At 50.6% G+C, this 18,450-nt stretch overlaps 1 protein-coding gene across 1 annotated transcript in view; it reads right to left on the bottom strand.

Moving 5' to 3' along the window:
* SMOC2 (SPARC related modular calcium binding 2) overlaps positions 1-18,450 on the bottom strand; it is a 154,894-nt gene that overhangs the window by 98,604 nt on the left and 37,840 nt on the right. The window contains exons 2-3 of the mRNA XM_029223864.1: positions 10,631-10,802; positions 245-351 (exon numbers count right to left, since the gene is read on the bottom strand). Coding sequence (XP_029079697.1) covers positions 245-351; positions 10,631-10,802 — 279 coding nt within the window. The remainder of the gene's footprint in view (positions 1-244; positions 352-10,630; positions 10,803-18,450) is intronic.

The raw sequence follows: 18,450 nt of genomic DNA, 5'->3' as shown, positions 1-18,450 counted from the left end.
GGGGGGGGGGGGCGCCGGCCTAGAGGAAGCCGGAAGCCGCGCGCCGGCCTAGAGGAAGCCGCGCGCCGGCCTCGGTCCGTCTCCCAGCAGTGAGGGGGGACGGCACGGCCGTGACAGGAGCACGTGCGCCGGGGAAGGACTCGCCCTGTTTGTGACAGCGACCCCCTCGGGAGGAGCCACTCTGAGATAGGAAGGAAGACCCCTGCCCCGTGAGAGGCCCGCTGCCCCGCCCCGGGTTGCACACCTGGCTGTAGGTGCCGTCGTCGCTGCACTCGGGGACGAACACCTGCTGCAGCTCCTTCCGGGCTTGTTCCTGGGTGTACTTCCTCTCGGCCACGCACCTGGACACGTCTGCGGGGAGGCACAGGGCGAGGGCGGCAGTCAGGCCGCGGGATGCACTGCAGAGGCACCGCCCGCGCGAGGGGCTGGGGCCAGAGGGGCCCGGCGCGGAGGATGGCTGCCCGGCGGGCGCCCGGCCAGCAAGCAGGATCCCCGTGGGGCGGCCGGGCCTCGGCGGGAAGGGACGCTTTTCTCCCAGAAGCCGCGGCTCTGAAGGCCACTCGGCTTGCCCGTGGCGAAATGTGGACTCTGCTTCCCAGACAATGCCAGACGGACAGTAGCCTGCCGGTCACAGACAGACTCTCGGATCCTAGGAGGTCCGTCGGAGCACAGGGACCAGGCCACGCGCCAAGTGGGGACCGGGTCTAGGAGCCACGGTGAAACTCAGCCCAAAGGCACTGCCCTGGAGGGAGGGGGGCAAGCGGGCACCCTGGGGTTACGTGCCTTCCTGCCCTCGGCTGCGGCCCAGGGGACCCGGTCTGTGGTCCCATCTGTGGGACCCATCTGTGGTCCACCCTTGTCCACCCGGCAGCCTCTTTCCTCTGCATCTGAGTTTCTTAGGACGTGAGAGTGATACCAGGCTCCTGCGCTTCTCGCCTCAAGTGGAAAGTCCAACAGTAAATCAGATCAAAGGGTCAAATATCTTTATCAGTCCTCGCACTGAGCACAAATTTCCACACATTCACATGAAAATACTACAACATGATGATTTGATACAAAGCACGATGTTCCTACTGTTCCTTAGGAAGATATCCCCTGGGACACCGTAAACTAGTAGAAAAGGGAAAGACTGAAACAGTCAAGCCCATCTAACCCAGCTCTGGATGGCAGGAATGAGGAAACAGACACCAAGACCCACCGTGGAGACCTGCGATGGCGGGAAGGCAGGGCCTGGGAGCCGCCAGCCTGCTCCATCTGAAGCAGTACCAGAGCCTGTTCACTCCTGCTGCTTGTCTCAGGACCCAGGAGGAGTTACACAGGTGGGCCAACCCCCGATAGGGGCCCCTCTTCTCACGACCACAGGCCGTGCAGAATCTGCGTCCACCATGGGGAAGCACGTCCCCAGGGCTGCCACCACTAGCCTCACACCCTCAGGCAGCACCCCAGGCACACGTCTTAGTTCTTTAGACCGTCATCTGATGTAGCTCCTTGGAATTTTAGAAGTTGAAAGGAATGGCTTTCCCCATTTTTCTTAAGTGTTTCCAGATTTAAATTACAAGTTGTCTAGATCTGGAAGGCCCTCTGGACACTGAGATACTGCTTCAAACGTGTCCACTGCCCAGCATTTTTAGATGGTGACTTTCTGACTGCTTGGCAGTAAAACCTCTTGGCTACAACGAAATGCCATTTGGGCACGAGCTCCAGGGCTCGGGGCTGCCTGTCCTGCAGTGTCCATGTCTGAATACTGACTCTGCTGCCGGAAACCCTTATCTTGGACTCTGTGGAAGCCCTGTGGCAGCCGCCTCCAGCAAGATGGGCCTGCGCATCAAGCGGAACACGTCCAGGCAGGCTCAGGCCTCACGTCTTGATCTGCATTTTTGCCAGCACTCGGCAACATGTGGTTTTAACGTAGCCTGTGTTTTAGCTGAGGAGAAATCACTGCTCTGCTGGACCTCTGTCCTCATTTTTTTAGCATAACCTGTGGTTTGACTGTGTCTAAAAGGAAAAGTGACATGAGTTCTCAGCTTGCGAGGTCTCCACGAGGGTACAGACGGGGTTACAAATTACTTCTAACGTTTGAACTATTGTGGAACACACCAAAAACGCAGACATTTCCCAAACCACCTACGGGCCCCGTTCCGGGCTCCAGTCTTCTGGAAAAGACTCCGCATTTGCCACTGGCGGGAGAGCTCTCAAACCTCTCACACGGACGGCGCGTTCAATTCCGGGTTTACGTCTGGCACGTGGCTGACGACTCAGCCACAGGAAACCAGGAAGACTTTGCAGCAGGAACTGCAGGGCCCGTGTCGAGCAACCCTGAGAGCAAGTCTGTAGCCGCCTACTAGGCAGGAGCGCTCTTTGCCTCACACCAACTGCCTGTTACTCCCTGATCCCGGAAAGCGTTAGTCAGGGGCAGGGCCTTCGCTCCTGAGAAGGGGCCGAAGAGCGTCCGCCACATCCATCCTACGGAAATACAGAAACACGCTAGGGAGTTCGCCCCGAATTAGTAACATCTCCCTAGTGTTCTTTCTACTTTGTTTTTTATTTTATTCTGGTTAGGGCACTTAACATGAGGCTGACCCTTTCAGAAAGTTTCTGCATGTACAGCGCACTGTCGTTAACACGCCCTTGTGCTGTGTCCCCCGGCCGAGGTCCGGGACGGCTCATCCTGAGCGGCTGGAACGCTCCCCTCTGTGCCCTTAGCATCGCTGTAAACCATATGTGGTTGACAGATACACTCTGGAGGCTAAATTAAATGCCCTTCTTTATAGAAATCAAAATATTAAGCAGAGCCTCAGAATTATATTATTCTCAGTTTTTCCAATTTGTCCATCACTTTTAAGTGGAACAGAAAGGTTCAACAGTCTTGGAGCTGAATTTACAGGTGATACATTTCTTCCCTAATTATATTTTCTCTCTTTACGCTTCCTGTGGTGAGATTAAAAATTAAGCAGGGGGCTTCCCTGGTGGCGCAGTGGTTGAGAGCCCGCCTGCCGATGCAGGGGACACGGGTTCGTGCCCCGGTCCGGGAGGATCCCACATGCCGTGGAGCGGCCAGGCCCGTGAGCCATGGCTGCTGAGCCTGCGCATCTGGAGCCTGTGCTCCGCAGCGGGAGAGGCCACAACAGTGAGAGGCCCGCGTACCGCAAAAAATAAAAAAAAAAAAAGTAAGCAGGTGCTTAACTGTTCAGGGGCCTTGTTGAGATTTTACTCTGGACACTTTATTTTTAACTGTTTGAGAATTAAATCCTCAAAACGTGGGCACGACAATTTGCCCTTACTCTGGGGCCACTACACACAACATAAAAGTGCACAATTCAGCGGTGTTTAGTGCATCCGAAATGTTGTGTAACCACCACTTCTATCTGGCTCCAGGACATTCTCATCTCCACAGGGAAGCTGATCGCCCTCCCTCCCCCGGCGACAGCACTCTGCTCTCCGTCCCTATGCATTTGCCTATTTTGGACATTTCATATAAATGGAATCAAAGTGTGTGACAGTGTGTTTTCAATGTCCATCCACGGCGTTACCTGTGCCAGCATTTCATTCCTTCTTAGGGCTGAAGAATGTCCATCGTACGGACACACCGCAGCGTGTGTATCTGCTCTAGTACTGATGGACATTTGGGCTGTTTCCACCTTTTGGTGATTATGAGTAATGCTGTTCCGGGCACTCACATACAAACTTTTGTTTGAACCTCTGTTTTCAAGTCTTATGGATATATATACCTGGAGGGGAATTTCTCGGTCCTACGATAATTCTGTGTTCAATTTATAGAGAAAACACCAAACTGTTTTTCACAGTGTATGAACCATTTTACATTCCTGCCCCAAAATGGACAAGCATTCCAATGTATCCACATTTCCACCAATAATTATTTTCTGTGTTTTTCATTTTTAATTGTGATAGCCATCCTAGTGGGTATGAAGTGGTATCACATAACTTTTTGGTTCATAGTAATTTTTAAAGTATGATCAATTTTTACCTCATAGGAAAATCCAGCTTAACTGAAAATTATAATATTTTAATTAAATCAAAGCATGAAGCTACTTCTAATCAAGGACTTCAATCATTTTACTAGACCAAAGAAAAACTTTTGCTTTGATACAAATTTGATCATATTTTTTAGAAAGTTTTTGTTATCTGAAAGAGCAGAGACTTTACAAATGATTTCTTCCCTGTGTTTAGCGTTACTAACAACAGGTTTTTAACAAAAATTTTTGGATGAGTTCTTTGTTAGTAATAATGAGTTTTGTAAGCAACTTATTTACCTAGTTGTTAATTGTTTTCTCTCAACTGCAAAGTGAAAGAGATTCCTTTTCCAGGGGATCACAAAACGTGTCTATGCGTCAAGATACGTTAGTCACGGAAACTATCGAGATGCACTGCTTGCTCTAAACTAGAAATAAACGGCCATGTTTTATAGTGGCTGTTTCTAATGATGGTTTTCATTTAAACAGGAAGCAAATCATTTCCTACTTTGCTAACATCACTCACAACAGGTTTAAGCAATTATTGGAAGAGACAGATTTGCTGCACATTTTATGCAGAAGAATTTTGGAGAAGAAGAGTTAAAAGGCCCCGAGGAGGCCCAGCCAGAACAAGGTCATGGAGCACTGATGTTTATGGGCGGTCCTGACCCTGACCGCCCCTGAGCCCGGGAGCTCTTCTTGTGGGGTCCTCTGTCCATCACACACAGGATGACATGGAAACATTACCCAGAAGAAAGTGGATCGCGTGTCCTTTAACTCTTCCTGTGTGAGTCCTCACCCCAGAGACAGAGCCGCTCAGCAAGCTCCTTACTGAGGCAGAAACCCTTGCTGATATGGAATTATTTCAGAGTCCCATTATGAAATGTACAATGAAAGGCTACACTGGGTATTTTTGGGGTCAACAGACCTACTGACCCTGGACCTAGCAGGGCGACTACATGGTGATGGTTTTGAGCACGGTGGTGTCAACTCTCTGGGGACACAGTTCTCACTGCTGGGTCCCCGTGGCCAGCACGGGGGCTGCTCGGACAAGGCTGGGGTCAGAACAAACAAAGCTGACGAGGAAGCCAGCTCTCCCTTAGTAGTGGCTGCAGAAACGATAGCCCGAGGGTGACAGGCCTTTAGTTTTATTGGCATCGAATGAAGGCAGACCCTGTGTTTCAAAAGTTGGAATATTGTACCCACCCGTAATTTTGAAGGGCCGCCTCCCAGGAAAAAGAGGAATTCTGTGCTGCAATGTTCTTTGGCATAAATGATGCAGAAGGCTGCGCTCTGATAAAGGACTGGCAGGACTCCAAGGAAGGCTCCCCGCCCACCCACCTGCAGCCGCCCAGCTCAGGCAGAGCCACGGCAAGTGTCCAAGCCGTCCCTTGACCAGAGGGAGCATCTTAGAGCCGAGGAGAAAGAAACTGAGTTTTCATCGTAAGTATTATCATTGTAAACGCATCAAGACAGAAACAAATTCGAACAGGAAAAGCCAGCGTACATAATTGGGGTGGCCAAGTCCTAAAGGAAAAAGAGTAAGATAAAGTACAAATGACTGCAAGAATATAAAAAAGTATTCCAACGTTTTTTACAACATTTATCCGGGGAACAACTGATCAGAAGCAGCTCTATGACGACTGATCGCCACAGTGTCATCAACGCATCACCCCAGGTCCCCGTGCAAGCGATCCCAGGGTCCTTTTGTGTGAAGTCTGGCTACAAACCTTCACAGGGCAGGCTGACTGAGGCCACGCTGTGCTTGCCGCAGCTCCTCTGATGAACTAACCTTGGAGGATACAGGGTTGCTAAAGCGAACAGAGAAAAGTTTTTTTCACAAACATTTCAAAAAGTTCTGTGTGTTCCTGACCCTGGCTTGAACGTGAGAGCAATGGCCCTACCTCTCACTGTGTCTGCTTCAGTCTATAATGAGGGCGCTTCTAACATCAGACCTGTTAGAACAGCATGAAGGAGTTAAGGTCAACAAGACTGGGGTAGGGTTTCTGCAAGGGACAAGCGCCAGCAAGATTAAAACGTCCTGGAACCACACATGTAAAGGGCACTTCCGAGCCTGCCTGTAGGCGAAAGGAGGCTGATGAGAAAGAAACAGCAGGAAGCAGGGACACAGACCCCCGAGAGGACCGGGCAGGAGACACGGGCGCGTGCGCACGTGTACATAGGTACACGCACGAGACACACATACACACCCATACACGCAGGTGCGTGCCCACACACACACATGCACGTGTACCTATGCACACGTGCCACACACCCTGCATAGACTCCTCTCATGGAAATACCTGTTTCGTTGAAGAAAATGATGGCAGGTTAACTGATTTCCAGCAACCAAGCTGCACCCTGGCCCTCGGCGCCGCTGTGGGTTAACAAAGCCTCCAGGTGACGCTACGTGGGAGCATCCAGGTGCTCTGCCTCCTTCAAAGGAGGAGGAAGCCTGAGGAAAACGGCCAGTGATGAAGCTTCCAGCCCACCTCCTGGCTCTCCAAGTATGAGTAAAGGCTTTGGGAGGAGCACACATTTACGACCAGAAGCCTCTTCGGAGGGAAGGAATTCCTCGTGTTCATCTGACCCGACCGCCCTGTTTCAGAGGCAGGTGGAGCCCTCCTGGCCTGGCCCCTTAGCGCTGGTTCCATGGTCCCCCGACCCGTGGGAGCTTGCAAGGTGCAGAGGCCAAGACCTCGCCCTCCCGACCCCATCTCTGCCCCACGTGGAGATCCACAGCCAGCTGCCTGTCTGGCCACACCAGTAACATCAGAGGTACTGCGGCTGGGCTGCGGGCACCACCGCTGTTAGGTTTTACATCATGTGTTTTAATAAAATTAAAGTACACAGAGCACTTCAGAGAGGGCGGTACTGTACCGACTGGAGGTGACAAGCACCCTCCGGCCTCGCAGAAATTCTGCTTGAAAACCTCGGTACTTTCAGGGGCGACAGCCCTGCTGACCACATGTGTGGTTTACGCCTTCCTCGGAATTTCCAGAAATGCAGGGCTGGGAGCCTGAGCTCTCTCCCTGCAGGACTCAGCGGAGTGCACACCGAGCCCAGGTCAGCAGCATGCCCCCTGCAAGTGGCCTGGGTCACACACAGGGAAGAGGACGGTCACGCGGTCCTGAGGGCCAGGCCTGCCCAGAGAGCGCTAAGGTAACGCCTGGTCACAGCAGCCCAGCAGGGAGAGAGGGCGCGTAAGGCACGCTGAGGCTTCTAGGCCAGTGGTCAGTATGTGTCCAGAGTGAAAGCCCAAGGTATTCGCAGGGAGAGAACAAGGGCTCTGGAAACTCGCCATAACCGCGATATTAATAATAACCCCCGTCGAGGGGCAGGGGTCTGTCTCCTCGACACTGTGGACCCCTGTGCACTCGTATGCCGGCCACGCTGTGACCCACAGAGGCCCCAACGCTGCCAGGGGGTCGCTCTGCAATGACGAGCAGGACGGTGACCATAAGACTCGGGCTGCGAATGAGAAAGGGGACGACGGGTATCAGGAAGCACTTTGTAACCATGTTTCTTTTCTTATTCACTGGTTACTAAAAAGCCAGGTCTCGGAAATCTCCAGGAAGTTGTTTCTGTCAGATATCCTTTATAATTCTGTTTCCAGAAATCTCAAAATAGTTCCAAGAACCACTGGCATCTAGACTTTTCTTCTTCTTTTCCGTCTTCTCCCTTTTTTTTCTTTTTTTTTTTTTTGGCTTTTTTATTCAATGTCAGAGATTTTTCTTGAAAAGAAAGGCCCAATGGTCTCAGATCAAAAGAAAAATATTTATGTGTTTGCTGAGTTCTAAAAACACAAACTCCACAAATTTCTAAGAAAATATGAGAAAAATCCATCAGTGTAAACCAGTGCACTTCTGTTCAAGGGCTTCCCTGGTGGCGCAGTGGTTGAGAGTCCGCCTGCCAATGCAGGGGACACGAGTTCGTGCCCCGGTCCGGGAGGATCCCACATGCCACGGAGCGGCTGGGCCCGTGAGCCATGGCCGTTGAGCCTGCGCGTCCGGAGCCTGTGCTCCTCAACGAGAGAGGCCACAGCAGTGAGAGGCCCGCGTACCGAAAAAAAAAAAAAAAAAAAATGCAGCTTCACACTTGCCAGTTGATACTATGATACACCAGCCAATTTCAAAACCGGGAATAATTTAGAGCAAACGCGGATGAATATTCGTATTCTGCGCAGTGGAAGTGCCATTTCAATCTCCTTCTCCCGCTCTCACCTTCATAGCAGAAAGCTCTCGACCTGGGTGTGGTGCGGAATTGGCAGTGGTTGTGCCCTTGGGGACAGAGGGATGTAACAGCAGCACCTGCCCGGGGAGCCAGGACACCTGTTTCTGGTCCATCAGCACCAGGGTCCCCTCCCATTCACCGTGAACCCTTCCTGCCACGTGGTCCCGGGGCAGGCTGGGGGGTGTTAAATGCTGGACACACGGGGACAGGGTGGGGAAACGAGGCAATGTAAATCAACTGGAATGAAGGAGCCGCTCCTGTCTGAGGAGGGTCCGCTCCCGTTCAGAGCTCGGCTCCAGGGAAATGCTGCGTCTGTGGGAAAAGACGGCCTGCAGACCGGGAAGCCCTTCTCCGGGCAGCCCCAGCGTGGACCAGACTCAGATCACCCACAGGAGAGGGCTGAAAGCAGATGCTTCAGAGCTCCAACTCCCCCAAATCTACAGTGTCAGAGGTACCTGATGCCCAGTTATCTCAAACTATGTTGTACAACTAACAATGTCTCTTTAAAGTAACTTTAATATTTGCTACCCTTGGCAACCGAAGCACCAGATAACCTTGACCTCGAAGTTTACAGGTACCTTCGCATTATTTTTATTTTAATCCTTTTGATTTAAACTAAACTTGTTTTTAGGAAATAAGTTTTGTTTTTACCTACTTCTTCCTTATCACATTTTTTAAAGATTTTTTTTTTGATGTGGACCATTTTTAAAGTCTTTTATTGAATTCGTTACAATATTGTTTCTGGCCTATGCCTTGGTTTTTTGGCCATGAGGCATGTGGGACCCCAGCTCCCCAACCAGGGATGGAACCTGCACCCCCTGCATTGGAAGGCGAAGTCGCAACCACTGGAACGCCAGGGAAGTCCCGTCCCTTATCACACTTTTTGTGTCACAAATTTATGGTGTGAAACTTCTTCAGTGAGGTGTGAGAATCCCAACCAAGGGAATTATCCAGAAAAAAATTAGGCTGGATGCAAACACAAATAAGCTAACAGTGACATCACCAAAAGGCCATCTGCGCTTAATTCCAATTTACCGTCCCTGTGCAAAAGCAACTCACCATGGACTCTGCAGAGCTCGAAGTGGGAGGCTTGGGAGAGCAACCTCAACTGTGGGACACAGAGGCCTCTGGTGTCAATGTCCACCCAGACAGATGGACGGCCTCTGGCCTCTGTCTAATGAACCCACCACAGACGCCCATGGAGACTATGGCCAACACAGAGGTTTAATATAGCAGCTTCCTCATCGTCCTCCGACAGTGTTTGACGGGAATTATCCTCCTAAAGGACACTTGATGGGGGTTCTCTAAAGGAAGAGGGCACCAAAGAGGATGGTAAAACTCAAACTTTACTGCCACCTCCACAGCACCTGTTCTCACAAGCTAAGTCAGCACAGGCCATTGTTTCTAGAAGGTTCTCTAAAAGGTAGATCACCTGATACTTTAATTCATTCTTAGGTCACTTCTCATTTCTCAGCACAGATACCCGAGGTGTGTAACAACAAGGCATAAAGTTACATCCAGACTTTTCTCCGAGGGACGTGTTTAGGGCACACAAATCAGACGCACGTGGGAGGTGAGTGCTGGGCTGCCCTGACGCCTGTGGGCAGAGTGTCCTGAGGGGTGTCAGCGGGAGTGGTGCCCACGTCCAAGGACCGGCAAAACTCTGTCTTTGTCGCGTAGAGCAGTGGCTCCAACCTGTTCACTTAGGACGTGTCGCATTACGAAAGGAAGAGCAAATTACTCAAAATCTGGCCAAGCACAGAGTTGAGACAGTAGCTCTTTCTTTGGGCAGATTGTTGGCGCTAACAGCTAAACACTGCAGAACACTGTCTCAAGGGTGTTTTAGCCTGTGTGGCTTTTTTTCCTAGATAATAAGAAAAAGAAGGTTAAATCTCTTTCTGAAATTGACTCTATTTGTGCTTGAAACATCAGCGTGTTTTGCTGAGTCAAACCCTTCATTAACGTGGGAAGCATTTCAATGTTTTGCTCTAAGCGGTGCTTGTTAACTCCAAATCTGCTTCTTAGATCAGGAAAATTGAAAATTACAAGTGTGAAATCAGCACCCCCCCAAAAAAATCACTGAAAACGGCACAGGTGCTATTACACACTCCCCACAGGCTGAAAGGTGAAATGAGAAGGAGTTGGAAGAACCAATAAAAAAAAAACTGGTGAGAATAATTTTAAGAGACTTTGGAAACATTCTGTGAAACCCTTGGATAAATTTGTGTCATGATGTCATAAAACATTCTAAGAAAAGAGAGCATTCAACAAGAAAAAAAAATGATTCAGAAATGACTCTTCTCGCTACGTGCTCTCAACATAAACCCTTGACATTTTACGTAGAAAACCTTAGCCAAATGAAAATAAAGCACATGGGTGTACACTTCAGTGACTGATTCTTGAACAAATGATCGAAAGCAACTTACCTTTGCAGTTTCCACGGTAAGCAATCTCTAGCCGGGGGTCTTTGCACTTGGCGCGCTGAAATTCACAGCGAGACAGGAAGGTCCTCCCATCCGAGGCACAGAGGGGTTTCTGGGTGGGACCCCCACAGTCCAAGCTGCAGTCCTTGTCCTTGTCTTGGTCGACTCTCAAAAACTTGGAGGAGCAAAGAAAAAAGAAGCCAGACATCTCAAAGAGTGTTCGATGGAAAGCATAAGGCTATCTAAGGCCACTTAGTGCCAGGGGATGTCCCAGACACATGGTGGGAAGCTCTGAAAACTCCGACCTCCATCTGTTTCACACACCTGGATAACTGGTAACTTCTCTGCTCGGCATTTGGTGGCTGAACCCCTGATGGCTCCACCACTGGCCTGGGACGCCGTCCAGGTCTGCACGGGGGTGCACATGTTCTGCGTACCTTTAATAATCTGAATAGCAATGTTTTTCTTTGAGTTTGTGAATTCAGTGCCTGGTTGACTCCTGCATTCACCAGGTTTTGCGATCACCTTGGAAGTCGTGGGCATCAGAAGTGCCCTGCCGGCCTGGAACTGGGGGGCAGTCTCTCCCTGTTGGACAGTTCCACACAATCTCACCTCTGTCCCAGGACCCAGGGCTGCTGGGGTGGTGTGAGCACGGAGCCCCTGCCCCAGGGTCCCCTCCGTGAAGTCCCCGTTGACCGCTCTGGGGTCCCCATCCTCTCCTTGGCCCCTCTGACGGCCCGGACACAGGGCTTCAGAGCTCGCAGCATCTCCCAGTGGGGCTTAGATCCGGCCACCTGCTCCCACACCTGCCCTCCTTGGACCGCTGATGGCGCACCCTGCTCACCCCCCGGGCTTCCAAACCCCCCGTGCGTCCCACCCTCTGTCCTGTGTAGGCCTCCTCAACCCAGACGAAGCAACAAGCACGAAGATGAATCCAATAAAGCTTCAAGCTCTGGGAAGTGGAGCCATCACGAGCCTTTGGTCACTGGAATGTCACCTGCCCTTCACAGCGATTTATTAAAGGAAAGAGAGAAAACCCCGAGCTGTGGTTACTACTCAATACTCCACAGCAGTATGTAGAGCCCTGGCCTCTGTGTATATCTGAACAGGTTTATTTGGTATGTTTGCCCCGGTAATATTTACAGGGGCAGAGCTCTACTCACAGCAACCCCTCCCCTGTCCCAGTCTGAGCTGGAGGAAGAGAGGGAATGGACTTTAGCAAAATTGCAGGGACCTCATCAACTTGTTCCCTCATCAGGAAGAGACAGAAAGGACATTCTCAAACTCAGGGTGCTTTGCTCCTTAAAAAGATACCCACACTCTCCCCCTTGCGTCTCTGAGTGTCCTAGCTGGCGATGTGTAAAGACCTACCGAAGCTGAAGCTGAGATGAAGCCACAGGGGGAGGAAGGCCCCATGGGGGGACAGCTGTCCAGGGAGCCACATCGCTCCCGGGGTCCAGGCGGGGTCCTCACAGCCCCACCTGAGGTCCTGGGGAGGAAGGGCTACGAGTGCACCGTGGCAGGGAGGGTGTGAGGGACAATCCCTCGACGTGTTTGGTTGGGAGCTGAGGTCCCTGGCCATTTCCCGGATTTCTGGAGAAAGGCTCCAGCCAGGAGGCAGGTCATGGGCGCCTGGAGGGGGACGGTTCTTTGTTCAGTGGGGCCCCGGGACACAGGAGAGACATTCTGCAGGCTCTCATTTTTCCTAAGAAGTTCACTTGCTAAAATGATCTGTGCTTATTTTAACCAAGAGGCAAGTGAAAACAGATCATTACCTTTCCAAGATTTCGCAACAACAACAAACGTGTTCTTTTACTAAAAATGGGTAAAGCAAGGCCATAAGCACATTTGATTGAATTCTGTCATTGAGGGGTTTCAACCCCTTGTTTCTCTTTCCCCGAAACTGATTCATGAGAATCAACTCTCCAGCCACGATGGCACACCCCAGGCAGCGGCAGCTCCCAGGAGACTGGAGCGCCCAGAGCACCGCACCTGAGGAACTCCATCCGCGCGAAACACTGCTCCTCTTACAAAGTCACTGCCTCACCTCGTTCCTCTCCTCACAAGCATTTGAGTTTTCGTAGACTTGTTCTTATGACTCGCAGCTGGCCTGGAACAGAGCGGTTTTGTGCAAGAGAAAGAAAGATAGAGAGACAGAGGCCACCAGGGGAGCAAACTTGACCGTGAAACATCTCGGGACCTTCGCAGGCCCAGTGCACACAGGAGCCCGCCCAGAAGCAGCTCCCTTCTACTTTAGATGACAACCTGAAATAACCTAAATCCTGCTAATTTTTGTGTTTAAGAGGTGGTCTATTTGTATTTCCTGAAACCCCAAGTGAGGAAATGCGGATGACTTAGGGAAAGACGTCGTAATTATCATTTTCTCTGAATGTAGAGAGGCAGCCTCTATTTTTTATTTTTTAAAAAAGCTGAGCATTCAGGCGCTTGGAATTTGACCATAATTCTCAATAATTTAATAGTGTAGAACAAACAGTGGAACTGTTCCTTCTCAGAAATGAGAGAATTCACACTTTCTGCATGTTTCTCCCCCTCCCCGTTTTTAACAGCAATTAAATTCCAGGGGAGACCGTGTACAGAGGAAAATGAGCTTTTAAGGGAGCTGGATTCTTCGCTAAACAAAGCCCTGGAGGGAAAATAAAATAGTCCTATTCTAAAGAATTTAGTGTTCACTAAAGAACTTGGTTGAGGGTCTTCAAACTAGTTCAGATAAAAGGCACTTTGTCAAATTTAGAAGGAAATCAATTACACCTTGAACAGCACTATTAAAACAACGACCTCAGGGTCCCAGGGCCCCGTCTCCTTTGCTTTCACAAAGCAGGGCTGTCTGCACAGGTGCCTTGCGGGGGAGGGGCAGAAGGAAGCTAAGGGGGTGCGTGTGCAGTGCCTGCCTGGAGGTCATGCGACTCCTGCAGTGGAAACAGTAGGTCAAGTGCAAACGGATTAAAGATGTGATCCGCCTTCTGCTTAATAAATGCATGGGTTTAAGCCAGAGGAAAAGCCGGAACAAAATGAAAACATGTAAGAAATGGGTTAAAACACTCTTAATACGGATGAATTTCCTCACTGTGATATGGATATCTGATTAGAATATGGGGTAACACATGGTATGGGTTAACATTAAGAAAAACATTTCTGAATTACATAATCCGGCAGCTGTAAGATTCCCCAAAGCAAGAACCTTCTAAATAATGAGCCACCGGGAAATGAATGTAGCTTCCAAGTAAGTGTGTTAGTGTGACACGAGGACGAGGCTCATACACTGGGGGTGAGATGGGTTAGAACCGCGAGGGCGTCTGGGGCATGGGTGAGTCTGGGGGGTTTGAGAGAGTAAGTGATCTTGTACCACGGGGAGAAAGTGGGGACACCGGGGACACGGTTATAAACACACCTGCTAAAGGGCAACTTCTCCACTTTAGAGGCTAAGCTTTCGCAGATTTCAGGAAAGAGTTCCCTACTTTCTAGTGGAACAGAGAACCCGAACCTATGACACAAACACGGAGATGGTGTTTTAGAGCCTCGAGCCTGAAGCTGAGACGTTTGAGTGAAACACAGCTGCTGCCCCGAGTTCTCCCCCAGAGACACAGCCACTCACTCATTCATTCATTCACTCATTCATTCACTCGCTCACTCATTTGTTCACACGTTCACCCATTCATTCACTCATTCACCCATTCACCCATACATTCATTCCCTCACTCATTCATTCGCTCATTCATTCTCTCACTCATCAATTCATTCACTCATTCATTCGTTTGCTAGAACTAACAAATGCCAATCGTGCGTGTTTTACAAACGCTCTCCTGCAGTATTTTCATTGTCTGCCTCTTTTTCACACTCTTTAAGGACATTGTATTTCTAAGGTAGATCAAAAGTCAGGTCCAGCTTGAATTGAACTTGTTCAGTAAGTGTTGAGGGACAGCCCTCTGCCAGGCTTTTTCCTGGACTCCAGGAGGGGCGTGGGGTAGGGTTCAAAGGCGGTCCTGTCCTCACAGAGCTTAAGTTCCAGAGGGCAGCGAACCCAGCACCACAAAGCATCACGACGGCATCTAGGCCAACGAATAACCATCGTGTGGTGCAGTGGGAAAGCCCAGGAATGAGACGGGATGTGGCCTGGAATCCCAGGGCACAGGTCACCAGAAGCAAATCAGGAACAGTGACGTCATGCAGGTCTGCTGTGGGGTCAGTCTGGCGACTGGCCTACAGACCAACGAGCTGGGAGGCACCCTGAGGACCGGGGAGGCTCAGGGGTGCCAGGGGTCCGGGTAGCTGGTCCCCTTCCTGCCGCCAGAACACTCCCAACCCTGTGTTCCCCTTGTTACACACAGATGAAACCAGCGGACAGAGTCTTACAGGAAGCAACCCACTTAGTACGGTTCTCCAGTCCTCTGTAATTAACTCGGCCCAATTGCAGCGTTCATGGTGCTAACTGTAAACCAGTGAAAACTGGATTCTGCCACTGCTCGATGCTACTCAGGACGTTTAGCAAACCGTCAAAATCACAAGAGTGTGGTGTCGACTCGGTCTGTTTGTCTGTAAAACGGGAGCAATAATACTTTCTCTGCCGACTTTGAGGTAGCTGTGAGAATAACTAAAACAACGGGGTTTACACTGTGGAGAACAGGATGAAGACAAGCGCGGGTGGGAAGGGCGTCTGTCCCCCAAGGGAGCTGCCTCCTTTCCAAGGCAGGCGTGGCACCAGGAGGATCGGACCCCAACAGAGACGGCGGGATCGGCTCTCTCTTAGGTGCCTGTCCCCACCCCTGCTTTCCCGACTTGAAAAACAAGCCAGCAACGTGAAGTGAAGACAACAGACTGTGGGCCTGCAAAGGGGGCTCTGTCGTAGCAAGTTTAAGACCCTGAGTGAAATAACGCAGTGAGATAGCAACGTAGTGATAACGTGTGTCACCATCATCACTTTGGGCCTCTTTGTGCCTTTTCGTTGTATTTATGGGGCATCTGTAGGAATTTAAAAACCAAGGGCAAACTATTGGGATGAATTTGTTTAGGTTTTATGACTAGATTAAAGCTATAAACCCAATAAAGAGACAGAGAGTGGCCAACAGTCTGTGCTGGAAAATGCCAGTGTGTGTGTGTGTGGGGGGGTGGTCTGCACCGCAGGGCTCAGTGGTCAAAGAAATGGCCTTGACTTTGGAAACGGGCAGCTGCCTGTGTGACCTGGGACGGTTGTCCTTTTAGCCCAATAATCCTTGGCTTCTTCATTTGTGAAACGGAGGTGGTAACACTGTTGCCTGTTCCATCAACATTATTGGGAAAGTGAAATGAAATAGTGCAGGAGAGCATGCTTGGAGAAGGCATGCAGATGTCACTTGAAATAAGCCCTCCCAAGCAGGTATTCAAAAACAGGGCGAATTCGCTCTGGTAAACCTTTACACGGTCATAAAGGTTTCAAGTCCATGGTAGGAGCATTAAGTGACCCTCCCATTTATGGTCATTTTCAAAACGAAACTTCGGAGCATGAAGTAGAAAGGGAGCTCAGTTAGGTGGTCAGGACAAAGAAGCAGGTTTTGCAGGAAGATGCACAGAGCGAGGGAGGTGGGCTCCACACGCAGGGTCCATGGGAAGGGGGTGCTCGTGCCCAGAGAGGGGGCCCGGCAGACGGGCCACAGCAAAGGCTGCAGGGACCCCACGGAGGACCGGACACAGGAGAGTCGTCCACTGCGTGTAGGGCACAAAGACAGCCCTCCCAGGACTGAGAAAACCCAGAGAAATGCAGCGCCAACAGCCAGACAGGGAGTGAACCCCCGGGGCACACAGGCCATTGTGACTGTTTTCTTTATCTCTGGGCTGCCTTCGCCTTTTGTTTGAGTGGACATAAGGCTTTTTATAAGTGTTTTCACGGAGTCCTTGCTCGCTTCGGGTCCCAGACCCAGCCTCTCTCTGGTGCTCTGGCCTCCAGTCACCGTTCGCACAGCGGGCTTTGGTTCCTGGTCCCACAACCAGGGGCAGATGCTCGGCTGTACCTCCTGTTCTGCAAACCTCGTCTCTTTCCCCCAAACTTTTCTTTTTTATTTAATTTCCTTCCCTGTCTCCACATCAATATTAATTTCCATGGTGAAAGCAGATATGTTTTCTTCTTGTTAGCACATCTTGGAGATAATTCAAGAAATTCCTGGGTTTTGATTGCTCCAGACTTAAGTTTATCGGAGAGTCAGTAGGAACTTTGGTATTCTAAAATTCTTCTTAATAAAATATCACGTGGATAGTGCTACCTTAGTGCAAGAATTATCTTTGATCCTCACTTGAAAATTACGTGACAACATTCCACCGTTACTTTTATGGTTCGGAGGTGATTCGTCTGCAGAAAGTGGATGCTACAAATGCCTTAAAAACCCTGCAGTGGAGCTGAACCTCTGCTCATACAAGCCATGCCAGTTGTTCTGAAGGTGTCACCACCCTTTTGATGACTTGAAGATGTGTAAGGAAGGTTCACAGGACTTTGGGCAGGCACTATCTTCATGAATTTACCTACAATTAAGTGCCCATTCTCACCCAGGACCCCAAAAAGAACCAAGGAATAGGCAAAATGGATGTTTAACAGCTACATGTCTTTCTCAGGCCACAGCTCTGTGAGACGACGCACGTTTGGGATATGGGAGAGCATTACAGTGGACCCTCGACCGATTGCGTTAGAACACCTGGGACCACAACTCTTTCAGGGTAGAGAGGGCGTGTGCTCATCCACGAGGCCTCGCGCCCCATCACCGCGTCTGGTCTACAGTTGGTGCTCGATAAATGTTCATCGTCTGAGGAGCTGTCATAACATGACCAGGTGGGACGGCTATGGAGTTACCAGGGCACGTGGCAGGGAAAAGAAGACGTTTGAACTAATAGGCGTAGGGATTCGGGACTAGTAAACAGCAGAGGCCACGACAGACATTGAAACTTTAGGACAGACACCGAAACCCTGGCATTCTCACTCTAAGTGTGTTGGGAGGAGACACACCTGCCCGACAACCTGAAAGGCCCGTCCCCCATCGCCACCCCCTGCGCGGGCGCCGCTCTCATGTGTGCTTCAAACACCCCCAGCCTGAAGCACACAGAGATCACACAGACGCCCTGTCTGTGTCTAAAAACAAAAGCGTAAATCAACCAGGAAAATAAGTATTAAGCTCGTGTCTGACTCCATTTTCCAAAGCCTCCACTCTACACACTGCAGTTGGCCACGTCACCTTCGGCTGGGGGTCAGCCCCAGGGTCCCTAGTCTCCACCCCAGATACGGTGCCTGGTACATCTGTGCACACGGACAGGGCGTGGGGATGCCTGGGGCCCTACCGTGCTCTGTGCACCGGCCCTCGGAGAGGGGCCTGCAGGTGGCATCGCTGACACGTGGCCGGATGACAGGGAGAGAGATGCAGAAAAGCTGGCACCTCCGTGTGTCCGGACGTGGCCAATCCTTTGTGTTCTGTCACGACACGTCGCTCATAAATCCCCTGACAGCCTCCCCGTCTCTGGAGCAGTGAAACGCACCGCGCGCGGCCCCCAGCCCCTCCCTGCTATCCTTCCCTTGGAAGATCAACGTGCTCCTTGATGAGGTGACGTTTCCAAAGGCATTCAGCCAGGGTGTCTTTTTTAAGGCTCCTTCTCATTTCAAAGCATTTAGAGCAAATTACACTAAAGTACATGTTAGAGAATATTAAAGAGACCTGCAAAGCAGGGGCAATTCATCCGAAAGCAGGGACACCAGATAGTTTGCTTCTCAGCCAAACCTCAGGAGACGATGAGCTACAGGGTGGAATCGTTCCCACTGAGGACAGAACGAAAGGAGTAAAGTGGGAACCAGA

Source organism: Monodon monoceros, unplaced genomic scaffold (genome assembly GCF_005190385.1).
Source record: "Monodon monoceros isolate NGI ecotype Baffin Bay Population unplaced genomic scaffold, NGI_Narwhal_1 Super_Scaffold_15, whole genome shotgun sequence".
In the NCBI taxonomy this organism is placed as follows: Eukaryota; Metazoa; Chordata; class Mammalia; order Artiodactyla; family Monodontidae; genus Monodon; species Monodon monoceros.
This window is presented reverse-complemented; position numbering and strand designations above follow the sequence as displayed.